A 12,101-nucleotide genomic window follows, 5' to 3' on the forward strand; every position below is an offset into this window, starting at 1 on the left:
TGAGCTCATGATGTTTGTTGTGTTGTGTTTTCTCTTGTGTGTTCAGCTCCAGGCGGCTTTGAGTGGGAGGAGGAAACTTGAAGTGGATCTCCAGACTCTGCAGCAGGAACATGAGGAGCTACAGGGAGAGCTGAGAGGATTCACAGACAAGGCCAAAAAGGCCAGCTGTGAGGTAAACACCCAAAAACAAACAATATCCATGCAGATAATACAGTCAGAGTTTAACACATTTTATGTTATTTGATCAGTTGGCACGGGTCGGGGAGGAGCTGCGTTTGGAGCAGGAGCACACGCTGCACCTGGAGAGGGTGAAGAAGGGTCTGGAGGCTCAGACCAAGGACATGAGCGGGCGGCTGGAGGAGGCAGAGCAGATGGCTCTGAAAGGAGGGAAAAAGATCATTCAGAAGCTGGAGGGAAAGGTATGGAGGCACAAACAAAATGTATCAAAATTATCAATCGTCCCACAGTGACGGGTTGGGGAGCTGCCATTTTGAAGTCTCCAGTATGCAATTTAACCATCAGTGGTCTTGGTTTTTTCAAACAGGAAAAATCAATCTGACTTTATTTATGTAGCACCTGTTATACAAGAATTTGTAGCTGAGTTCTGTACATCGGGAAAAAAGGTGAAGCTGAGGAGGAGAGAGAACTGGCTCTAACCTGCTCTGTATTCTATCTTGATTGTGTAATATGATCTGTCAAGCACACATTAGCCACGTCCCCTATTGTATCCCCTGCTTTATGGACTGTTTTCCTCTAAATGGGACCATACCTTAAACTGTAAAAGTCCCCACAAACTCAGTTGTAGCTCTCTGTCACAACGCTATTTTTTAAAGGTCACAGGAAGCACAGTCTAGGTGTCAAACTGAAATCTTCGATATACCGTAAAAATGTAGGAAAAAAAACTCAACTCATTTCAAGTTCTAAATACAGAAATAACTTCGGAAAAAACTAAATGAAGTCTTATGAGCTATCTACGATGATGTCGTGATTACAAAACGAGATTGGCCCAAACATTTTAGACCTAACTCTGTCATCTGTCACCTGTCACTAAAGGTGGAGCTAGGGGAGCCTTGCAAAACAATGAACATCATGTTTTGAACACGAACATAAACTCAGAGGAAAGCACTTACTGAGCTAGGAAATCAAGTGAGAGCTAGAACCAGTGGAGTGGCCCTCTGATGGCCATTTAACAGACTGCGGGTTTTAGGCTCTTCAGCATTGATTGAGAGTTTATGGTTACAACATAGAGTATCTGGGGAGCTGACATTTAAAATTGAAAAAAAATCGTCCATTCAACGCGTGAAGTCAAATTGGCGGTGAGACTTACAGGAAGGATGTGAATGTGATGTAAAGCTGCTGCCGTCTCAGCCTGTGGTTTGTGGCTGTGCAGGTGAAGGAGCTGGAGCTGGAGCTGGACTCAGAGCAGAAACGCCATGCCGAGACCGTGAAGACACTGAGGAAGAACGAGCGTCGGCTGAAGGAGTTGCTGTTCCAGTCGGAGGAGGACCAGAAGAACCAGCAGAGGATGCAGGAGCTGGTGGAGAGGCTGCAGAACAAGATGAGGGCCTACAAGAGACAAGTGGAGGAGGCTGTACGTCACCTCAATGCAACATAACCTAGAGTTCATCAAGTATTTCCTCATCTCACCTGGTGTTGTTTTTGCAGGAGGAACAAGCTAACATGAATTTGGCGAAGTACAGGAAGACTGTCCATGAGCTGGATGATGCTGAGGAGCGGGCTGACATCGCTGAGTCAGCACTCACCAAGATCAGGACCAAGAACAGAGGCAGCTTTGGCAAAGGATACTCTTCTGTGAGCAACTTCATTCTGATTCTACCTCTCTCAAGTCTGGTTGTTGGTGTTGTTTCTGCTGTCATGGCAACAAAGCATGAATTTGAAACAGGTACTGTAGCATGGCTGTGAGCAGAGCGAGCACACAGTTGTGCGGCCTCTCCATTGCATCTCATTTCAGACAAGGACAAGGATCTCAGAGCAAAACTAGAATAACATCAGAAGAGTAACATTAAACATAACTGAGACGACCCACTGTAGTCTCTATGTTTAGGCTGAATGTGAATATCGCAGTTGTCAAATGTATTAGTTGCTGAATAAGGAGACAATAACATTTTTTTTAACTGCTGTTGTTCTGAATAATGACTGAGTTGCCTGCGCCCCACCAGGGTTACAGCACGCCGTACCCGGGACGCGTCAGGTCACCCAGCTCGGTGGGCTCTGAGGGCAGAGGGGAGAAGATCCTCAATGATGACAATGAGTCCGTCAGCTCCCTCATCCCGGCATATCTCAACTCCCTGAAGAAGCTGATGATCGATTAGAGCTGTGATGTCCCCAAGGTTGGTTCTGACTGTCATGGAGAGTGTAGAACACAGTATGAAACATCAGGGAGGCCGTGAAACTACAGTTTCACAACACTTTCAGGTCTTATACAAATCATTGAAGTTTATCTGAAATAATACTAATTCCAACTGTTCTCTAAGTACACTCTGGAAAAGTCATGTATCATGTAAATTCATGAACATTATCAACAAATATGGAAACAGCAGAAATTTTCATCTCATGTTACTCAACTATTGTTGGCCATGACAGAGTATAAAATATTCAAAACACAATTAGTAAATGTGGTGAAATAATAAAGCCAGACAAAAATGTTATGAATTTAATCTATTTATTCAGTCATATCTTGATTGAATCAAATTACACCTCATTGGTATGGTAGCTAGATGTTTTTAGCAAATGCTATGGCCCGATGAAAAGTACACACCACAATCTGTAACTTTAAATAACCAGAAAAGTTATTTCTAACATTGTTTACTTGGCGCAATAGCCCATGAATGTTAAACATACAGAAAGCCAACACAAGATTTCTAAAGTGTATTGGTGTCAGTGACGCTCCATAGATCTGTGTTCACAACACCAGTAGGAGGAGACAAAAAAACATCCCTCTGCAGAACGCAGCCTCCTAAGACTGAAGTGAAAAGCCTGCTGTGAAAATAAAAAGGGACAGCTTTTTATTTTAACTTTAAAGGTCCTATACAGTATAAAGTCAGATGTCCATTTTTCCTTTGGTTATAAATCAGGTGTAGGGTCTACATTAATACAGTAAGTATAAAAGGTCCAGTCCGCAGAGAAATGCTCACAGTCTGTATACAGAAACTGAGCCTTAAAACCAGCTGTCAGGACTTGTTGAACTTTGCGATATGAGAATAAAACAGTCACCTTCAAAGTCACACCCCAAGATCCCACCATCCAGCATTGTAGGGTTCAGCTTTTCTGGGCGTTTACCTGAAATCTGTTACATTTGTATGGATCACTGAGTCTCTTCTGACTGGCTCACTGACCTGTTATTTATAGAGCTGTAGAGGAGATGAAAAACTACATTGAGATGATTCTTTGTTCTTTACTTTCAGACATATTTGTCTTCTTATTGATCATCAACACATTATTTGAAACACATTAGATTATCATCATGAACTAGAGTTAGTTACTGCCCAATGACCTTCAATGGGGTCAGAGGTGCTTTTGTCGAGCATTATGACGTCACTGTGAAGTTGACCTTCAACCTTTTAGATATGAAAATGTGATCAATTGTATGAAATGATTTCATAACTGCAGCATGAATTTTGGAGTTGTGGCTAATACTGATTTTTGGGGTCTCATTGATTAAAGTTAGGCTAACAGATTAGCAAATTAGCAGATTAGTAAAACGCCTCATTCCACATGCCTCCCTGCTAAATACTTTGTTACATGAGTAAACCTGAAGTGGTGAGATCATCCCTCGCTCAATCATCTCACTTGGGGCGCCACAGCTGTAGCAATGTAAAGTGCACAAAAATTACATACCAATAATGATTATACATGAATATACTAGCAAAATGATTGGCAAATGATTAGCTCATAACACCATGGTTTATAAATCACTTACAACCGTCATCATGTGTTACCAGGAAATATAATCACTAAGGTGCCATCAACACTTTGGCTGAGTAATATGAAACTCAGTGTCAGCGTATTTTAACTCTTTGAATAAGTGTATCGCTGTCTGAACTTATCCACATTATTATCACTGTTTCAACTTGTAACATTTTATTGTTGAATGTGAAAATATGCTTTTTAGGAAATTAAAGACTTTTTTCATTTATTATGTTTTTATCTTCTTTCCATTTTGTTATTAACAGAAAAGGGAAATCAAACGACAAAGATTAGTTATGACATATGATACATATTTTCACTTTTATTAATGAAAAATTCCAACCTTCAGCTGTTAATGTACAAAAGCCTCTCAGTCCTTGTGTCTCAGTTGTCAGCAGCAACTCTGGACAAGACCTTCCAGTAAAGAGCTGTTTGTACATGAAGCTTCTGCAGCAGCTCTGACACAAAGACCTGTCATTTCTCTTGCATATAAAACACTCAGAATTCATATATTATCAGTACCAAATGTCTGTATATTTATCATATGTCTATGTATTTTACACATCACTCCACTGGGTCCTTTCATAGCAAATCACACGTCATATATTTACATCGGGCCACGCTGAACAGAAAACACTTTCACTTAGTATTAAGATGTGGAACAATTAAGCTCTTCCATATGAACAGTGACTTACGGTTGATTAAAAAAAAAATCATTTGGGAATAAAGTGCAGTTGGCTGATTTTTTTTTAATTCTTGGAAAAACACTAAAACATGATTTAGAGATGCTGAGATTAGCTGGATTTGTGCTAACTGTTCACTCATCCCTGCTGCAGCAGGCCTATCAAGCTTGAACAGTCCTCCACATGGACGACCAGCAGGTGACTGCTGGCTTGTTGGCTTAGGCCTTTGATTTACTGACTATGTCCTTAGGCTTCATATTTTTTAACAAGACAATAAAATCTGCTGGCTGCAGTGACCTGACAACAGATGAGAAATTTACTTCTGTTTACTTCTCTGTGACACAGAGGACCCCTCATTTCCAAAATGGCTTCTACGTTTTTTGGCCTTTATTTTAGTCAGTGTTTTGGCAGAGAGGCCAACAGGAAACGGGGATAGAAAGATGGGGACTGGGGGCGGGACGGGGGGGTGGTGGTGCTGTGTTTACGTGGCACTAACCCCTCAACCACCAGACCTGCCAAATGGCTGTAAGGTTCTAAAGGATGGGGGGGTTGAACACTTTTGGTTGTGGCATTCAGCTTGACAGGGTAAAGAAACGGCAGGTAAGAGGGGCGGGGCTTAGAAAAATGTCAATTCTCTGTCAATACTATATGGTTGATATTAATAATAAAATACTTATTTGGACACAGTCAAATAACACTCGTTTAGCTCAGCAGCATCTGTTATATCATTTTGTGTGAACCAGAGAATCACCTCACAGAGCAAAAGCACAAACAAGCTGGAGCTGCGGCACATAAACTGCTCAACATTTACATGGTCAAACCTCTGTTGCTGCCTCTTCCAACGGCCGCCTCAGCTGAGTGTCGTCACTCACAGTCGGACGTCAGCTCGTCAGAAAATGACCAGCCGCACTCTGGTAACAACCTCCGCAGGCAGAGCCAGTGTCTGCTGGGAGTCGCACTTGGATCAGTGGGGGGGCTGTGGGGGCTGATCCTGCACGGGCAGTCCTCAGGCATTTAGGCTGGGGGTCAGTGTGTGTTTGTGTGTGTGTGTGTGTGTGTGTGTGTGTGTGTGTGCGCTCAAGCAGCACTGGGATCAGATCTCGACGTCCACTGGTCTGACCTCTCCAGTCTTATTCTCCTGCACCCACAGCTCTCTGTCTCTGGCAGGGTCCACACACTGCAAGAGCTGGTCCACTGGCTCCATCGTCTGGACACACAAGGACACGCAATGACTGGATTTACACACAAAGTCTTTTCTCAGCATTTTGGAACATGATACCTGTTGTGAGCTACACCTTTACTCCCCTCTGCCTTCAGTTCAAACTTCAAACTATGTGAAATGAAGTGTCTGTGCAGCAGTCACAGTACGAGCTCTCTAACTGATCAGGATTAGGGGCCGTCGTGAAAAATAAGCATATTGGTTTTTCTCGTTAAACATTATCATCAGAAGTTGAAAGTCAATACTTGAGTTAAACCTGATGTACTTGTGTCTGAGTAGAAGTTATTTTGACCTCCAGCTCAGTTTATTATTTTTAATTCATGAAGAAGGGCATCTGGCGTAAAAACAGTAGTCAAGTCAATCATGCAAGTCAAAGGGCTGACTTGGTGTGACGACCCCAAATAGGGAAGAGAGGAAAATTATTTTAATGGATTGACTTTGTCTGCTTCTATGCTCCTTTCCTGTATGTGTTACAAATGAAGGTAGCGGTCAGATTCTGTCAGCCTCTGAATAACGTGGTGGCAGGTGTGAAGTTTTGCTGTCAGCTCACAGTCAAATCCACACAGTGTTCAATGATTTCAGCATTGCTTGTTTAGTTAAATACTGAATTGGATAAAAGGGTTATTTAATACTCATAATAATTTTTTTTAGGGCTTTAAAGCTGCACTTATCAAATTGGCCCCCAGGGGACACGGCCACAAAGCAAGATGAACATAGGACAAACCAGCATTTTCGGTTTCTGCCAAGTTCTCCACTCACTTTGTCTGAAATAGATGTGATTTACAGATACAAAACCAACAAAACACACATACTGTGAATACTCAAAACAACAACATGTAGTGTTTTCTATTAGCCACTGCCCACTACAACCTGCAGCTTGTTATTGTCTGAGTAAATCACGCCGCTCTGACTCTGATCAACACTACGATGAAGACGGTGTACTGAGCTGATGTCCTACTCACGCTTTGGTTGAACATGTCCGTCTCGTGCCGCAGGGTGGTGTACTGACACAGATGCTGCCTGATCATCTCCACCCGCTCCACCTCCAGACGCTCCAGCTCCTGAGACGACAAAACAAAAACAAGCTCTGCACTTCAGTCTGAGCTGAGCAGAAACGGACAGACAGACACACCTTTCCAATCATTTCAAACATATAACCCTGTGTGTTTACAAAGCACGAACTGGTTCAGTTGAGTCATAATAGGATACGCTTTGTTGTGATCTGTGTATGAGGAAAGACCATCTAGTCAAATCAGCCATCAAGAACTTGTATTATATGCAAAACATCAACATTCTGCTTTGTTTTTGGAAACCTAATATTTGACAATAGCTACATAATGTAATATATTTTCTTCTTATTTCGTTGTGCTATTGTATCAAATCCTGATTTTCAATGTTTATTAATTTCCACCTGGAGTTTCTAATGGCCTGCATAAGTGTAACGACTTCACCTGCAATCTGTAATCTTACTTTAATTGCTTTGGTTTCCATTTGTAAATGTTGAACATGTCATTTCAGCTTCCAGCTTCAAAATGTGACACTAGCTCAGAAAATATAAACATCTGTATCGCATTAAGCAGCACATCGGTGATGAAGTCAGTCTGGATATTTGCATGCATGTGGCAGAAACCACAGAAAAATACTGAAACATTGCATTGTGATTAAAGCCAGACATCAAACACATGATCTCTTACCAAGCTTGTTGTGACAATCTCTTCAAACCACTTGGACTGAGACTGGTTATAGAGGTCGACGCAGCGCATCAGGTCATCTCCTGTCACGGGGAACAGAAACATGGTGATCACACCTGACACACTGTCTCCTCTAGGCGGTGCTGCAGGCCGGCTGGTCTCTTCCCATCACAGCACAGAGCCTTCTGGAGTCAGAAGCTGTGTCTTCCTGATCACTGATCACACAGGGAATCACACTGAACACTGAAGATGACACTGAACTCCTGTGTCATATTCCTATGAATGTTGTGTTCTCCTTTTGTGTAATGGTTACACTTTATTATAATATTGTGATGTCGCATTGCTTGCATGATTGATTTGGCCTTCCTGCCCCAACCCTCCCCTTTTGCCTGCGCTTATATCTCAGTTTGTGTAGAGCTGTTTGTGTCTCTTTAAGTGGACTTGTGGTCCATAAGAGATCCTGATGGATTCCAACACAAAATGATGTGAAGTTGATGCAGGTTTAGTTGGTCAGCCAATGTATCTCCACTAAACATTTGTTACTCGATGTGGACTACAGAGGTAGCTGGAGAAAAAAGGTGTTCTGTGTGGGTAAGTTGGATGTAGCATTATAGGTTGCTGGGAAACCAGATACAGGAACTCCTCATTAGCATATGTAGTCAATGATCACAAAACATGTTGCCAAGACGCCTAGCAACAGCTCACAACTCAAAAACAAAACACAACAAGACAATCCTGTCTGCAATCACACATCTGGTGTGAGCATGACATGTCTGGACACAGACAGAGAGACTAATCGCCTCATTCCACCAATGACCACGCTAGAACAGAAACAGGATATAAAGACAACATCAACATATTCAATAAGGAGTATTTGGTGAAAAAAAAAACCTTTTATTATTAACTACTTCTTTCCTTTTAGGTTTTTTCACCCTTTTTTCAATCACCAATGCAAAAACTATTTTAGAAAATAACCTAATGACGCGGTGTTGCAAGAAAAATGAAAAAGTGCTCTGAAAGATGCTGAGACGTTCAGTCCATCCGAGGCCCACTTGGCTCCTCTGACCCAGTCTTGGCCATATTCTGTACTCTGAGGGGGGGGCCTCGGGGGGGGGGGGGCCACAATCATAAGATTGTGTGTGTGTCAGAGCTGGTCCAGATGTGGAAGAAGCATCTGACAGCCATACTGTTCATGGGACAGATTAAGGCCACGGAACTGGGCATATCACAGGTCGGACTGGAACAAGTATGGGCCAGATTTGTTTGTCCTTGAGTTGGAATTCACCATAAAGAAACGTTCATCTGAGAATATCTGCATCAGTTTGTTGTTGAAGCAGCAGGAGGGATCAAGAGAGGATCTCATGGAGCCGTTCACACCAAAGCGGGCCCACATGATTCCATTTAGTTTTTTTATGATGCAAGAATGTGCAGAAATAGTCAACGATATGTGTCAAATCACAGTCTATCACAGTGCACATAGTCGTGGCCTGTTTCACTGCTGGATTAATATTACTTATTTATTAGTAAGGGAACTCCTGAGAGACACTTCCAAGTTGAATTGTTCTGAATCTTGGAAACTTGACTGTCTTGAAGCACGTAGCAATATAAATCTGGGCTGAACTATCCTTTGCAGCTGAAATAATTCAATTTATTAGCAATTTTTGAGTAGAGTCCTTTCTATAATAACAAAGTAATTACCATCTATGTCATATAATGTGATATAATGGTGGTGAGGAAGCTGGCCAGCAGTGGCACCGAAACCAAGTACATTGCTCAAGTATGGTTCAGATTTATGTAGTTGGGAGTTGTGTGAGAAGCTAAATCACCTTACCTTTGGCAGAAAATATTATTCCACGATCTAACATTGTTCTAAACATCATCAGTTTGATGAATTTACTGAATTTGAGTAACAGGTACTGGCTGCAAACTTTTTCTTCCGGAGGAAAGATTCTGGATGTCTTGTCTTTGGAAACTTTGACAGTTTTAAAATCTGGTACTTTTGAATGTTTGGTTGCACGGTGCAAGTTTATAATGACTCATAAACAGTTCTATTTGAATTTGTATTTGGAATAAATGATCAAACTGAGTAAGAACATGTAGTTTTTTCCTGCTGCAGGGCAGTTTACTGTAAACAGAGGCAGCTTCAGGTCAGCTATGAAAAACCCTCCAAAGAGAAACTGAAGAAAAAAATGTGAGGAAGCCGCTGCTGATTGTGCGGCAGACGGGCCTTAAATCACAAACTTACTGCTCACAAACAACAGACGTAATGAGTTCCATAAAAAGATGATCCTATCCTCAGGTGGGGGAAATGAAAACATTAGGAAATCCCTGGAATGAGGAGCCACAAATGAGCTGGCGCTTTATGTAATCCGCCGCAGTGATAATGAGTCTTTGTTATGAGTAGACAGATGCTGAGCTTTAGTTGTTTTGGCATCAGTCTCCTCTCTGCTTGCCTCACAAGGCAGTCATCATAACTGGCAGCCCGACGCCACCAGCTCCATCAACAACCGCTGCTGTTTTTCCTCACTGGTTACATAACTAGTACAGAGTGTGTGTGTGTGTGTGTGTGTGTGTGTGTGACGGCGTGCGGTTGTGCCTGGTGAAGTCATGACATCACACTCATTCTACATCTGTTCACTGTCGGTCACTTTCCTCAGGTCGTTCACCTTTTACAGACCCACCGCTCACTGCCGATGCTGTGCCTTCGCCTTCACCTGCCCCTGTCTTAAACTCTCCAGTTTGTAGTTTTGATTCTGGCCATCTTGTTTGTTTTCTCAACCAGATGAAACCATATTTGGTGGAGAAGAGAAGAAGGATCTGAGGATGAGTGAGTACAATCTCAGTCATATAGTAGCCGCACCCTGATGCATCCCCTGCATAGAGTCAATCTATTTTCCTTCAGATAGGACCATCATTTAAAAAATGAACATCATGTTGTATCGAAGAAGACTTGAAACTGGAGACTGAGACCATAAACCAGTGTGCTGAGCTACTAGTAGGGCCATTTTCACATTGACTTCAATACAATCTGACATCATTTTAGTGTGCTGATGGTCCTGAGATAGAATGCAGGTTTAAGACACTTCAGCCCTTGCTTCTCTCTTTATCCCTGATGTTGACATCCATTTTTTTCATACACACAATGAACGTTTGAGCCAAATTTGAAGACGCTCCCTGCCCCAACAAATGCTTGAGACACGGAGGTTTCCCGGTTCTGTACACCGCAGCAACGACGATCATATTAATCATTATCAGTCCAACCATATCTATCAGTGACAGCAGGTTTCCATAAACACAGCTCTATTCCAGCTGTTTGGTTAAAAACTACACACTCTGCTACACTTGCCGTGAAACGACTTTCAGCGTTCATGTGCTCCTCTGTAACATTAAATTCACAAAAGCAACACTTAAGTTTAAAACTATGTTAAGCATTAGTTTAACTCTTGTAAATATATCTGCTTACTTTGAACGGACCTCGCCTTGAAAGAGAAGAGAAAAGTTTGAAAACTCGGTTTTGCACCATTTCACCCTTCAGTCCAAACTACATGTTGTGTATGGAGGAAATTAGAATTTCAAGTTGCCCACCAAAGATCAGAAATGGGGCAGTTAAGCCAGAGCAACCTGTAGTTGCCCCTGACCTCCTCCGGTCAAACACCCAGCTCCTGCTACAGGATAAGCAAGATTTGATCTGCAGAGCAGCAGCTTCAGGCTGACTCCAGCTTAACAGGCTGAGACTAAATAACTGTTTCACACTCGTTTAGCCGTGACACCAAAACCAGAAAAAGTATGTTAATGGGAGATTGAACAACTTCAGCAGCAGGAATAGTCAAAAGTGAGCTCTGGGTCCTAGCAGACCACATGAAATCCTGCAAAAAGGATCCATTCTTAATATCTCATATTCACAGCAAATAACTGATCTTTGTGGGATGTGAAAGATGCTTTACACTGGATTTAATCAGTAAACCTAAGGAAAATAATATTTACACTCCGTATAATCTGAAGTGACTGTGTGGGTTGGAATGTTTGTACTGATATTATTATCTTGCATGTACAGTGTCTATGTGTGTGTGGCGCTCCAGTGCCTGTGGAGTTAGTCAATGCCAACGCCTTTCTGTCAGTCTGGTGTGAACCTCAGTCTGGCTGAAGTGCTGATGAAGCGCCAGACAAACCCAGCAGCTGAATTCAGAGCTGGACCAGCGAAGAAACACTGAGGCATGTCCAGTAATCAACTCTGAAGTCTGCTGTCAGTGCATTTGTGTCTGACCTGTAGTCAGGGCTGACACTAATCTCCACTGAGCATGCTCAGATGATCAGTGAGCAATGGAATCCTGCCCCATTGCTCTGATGTAAGGAAAACCTCCATATTATATCTACAAACTCAAGCCAGCAGACACTTTTGCTCAGACATCTAAAGAACAGAATATACATCTCAGCCGCAGTTGATCAAGTGAAGTCAAAGACGAAAGTGAATGAGCCCCAAAACGCAAAGGCCCGTTCATATCTGCTCACAGAGGTTCACGACTGTTCTATAGGTGAGCCTATACAGTATATATCTGCTGGTGATCGGACACTTGAAATAGA

At 42.3% G+C, this 12,101-nt stretch overlaps 2 protein-coding genes across 9 annotated transcripts in view; one reads left to right on the top strand and one right to left on the bottom strand.

The window, feature by feature from the left end:
* The window catches only part of LOC115060098 (myosin-16), a 44,853-nt gene extending 40,672 nt beyond the window's left edge, over positions 1-4,181 (top strand). For 5 of the 7 annotated variants that reach the window (XM_029527930.1, XM_029527928.1, XM_029527932.1 and 2 more), the window contains 5 exons: positions 47-172; positions 249-419; positions 1,391-1,591; positions 1,666-1,812; positions 2,181-4,178. In XM_029527930.1, coding sequence (XP_029383790.1) covers positions 47-172; positions 249-419; positions 1,391-1,591; positions 1,666-1,812; positions 2,181-2,333 — 798 coding nt within the window. In that variant the 3' untranslated portion in view covers positions 2,334-4,178. Of the gene's footprint in view, positions 1-46; positions 173-248; positions 420-1,390; positions 1,592-1,665; positions 1,813-2,180 lie in introns of all 7 variants that reach the window. The other 2 variants (XM_029527927.1, XM_029527926.1) reach the window with 2 other exon arrangements.
* Positions 4,182-4,229: 48 nt separating this feature from the next.
* gas7b (growth arrest-specific 7b) overlaps positions 4,230-12,101 on the bottom strand; it is a 49,804-nt gene continuing 41,932 nt past the window's right edge. For both annotated transcript variants that reach the window (XM_029527933.1, XM_029527934.1), the window contains 3 exons: positions 7,524-7,603; positions 6,792-6,890; positions 4,230-5,817 (listed from right to left, as the gene is read on the bottom strand). In XM_029527933.1, the coding sequence (XP_029383793.1) occupies positions 5,704-5,817; positions 6,792-6,890; positions 7,524-7,603 (293 nt within the window). In that variant the 3' untranslated portion in view covers positions 4,230-5,703. The remainder of the gene's footprint in view (positions 5,818-6,791; positions 6,891-7,523; positions 7,604-12,101) is intronic.

The sequence above is a fragment of the Echeneis naucrates genome, chromosome 19 (genome assembly GCF_900963305.1).
Source record: "Echeneis naucrates chromosome 19, fEcheNa1.1, whole genome shotgun sequence".
Lineage (NCBI taxonomy): Eukaryota > Metazoa > Chordata > Actinopteri > Carangiformes > Echeneidae > Echeneis > Echeneis naucrates.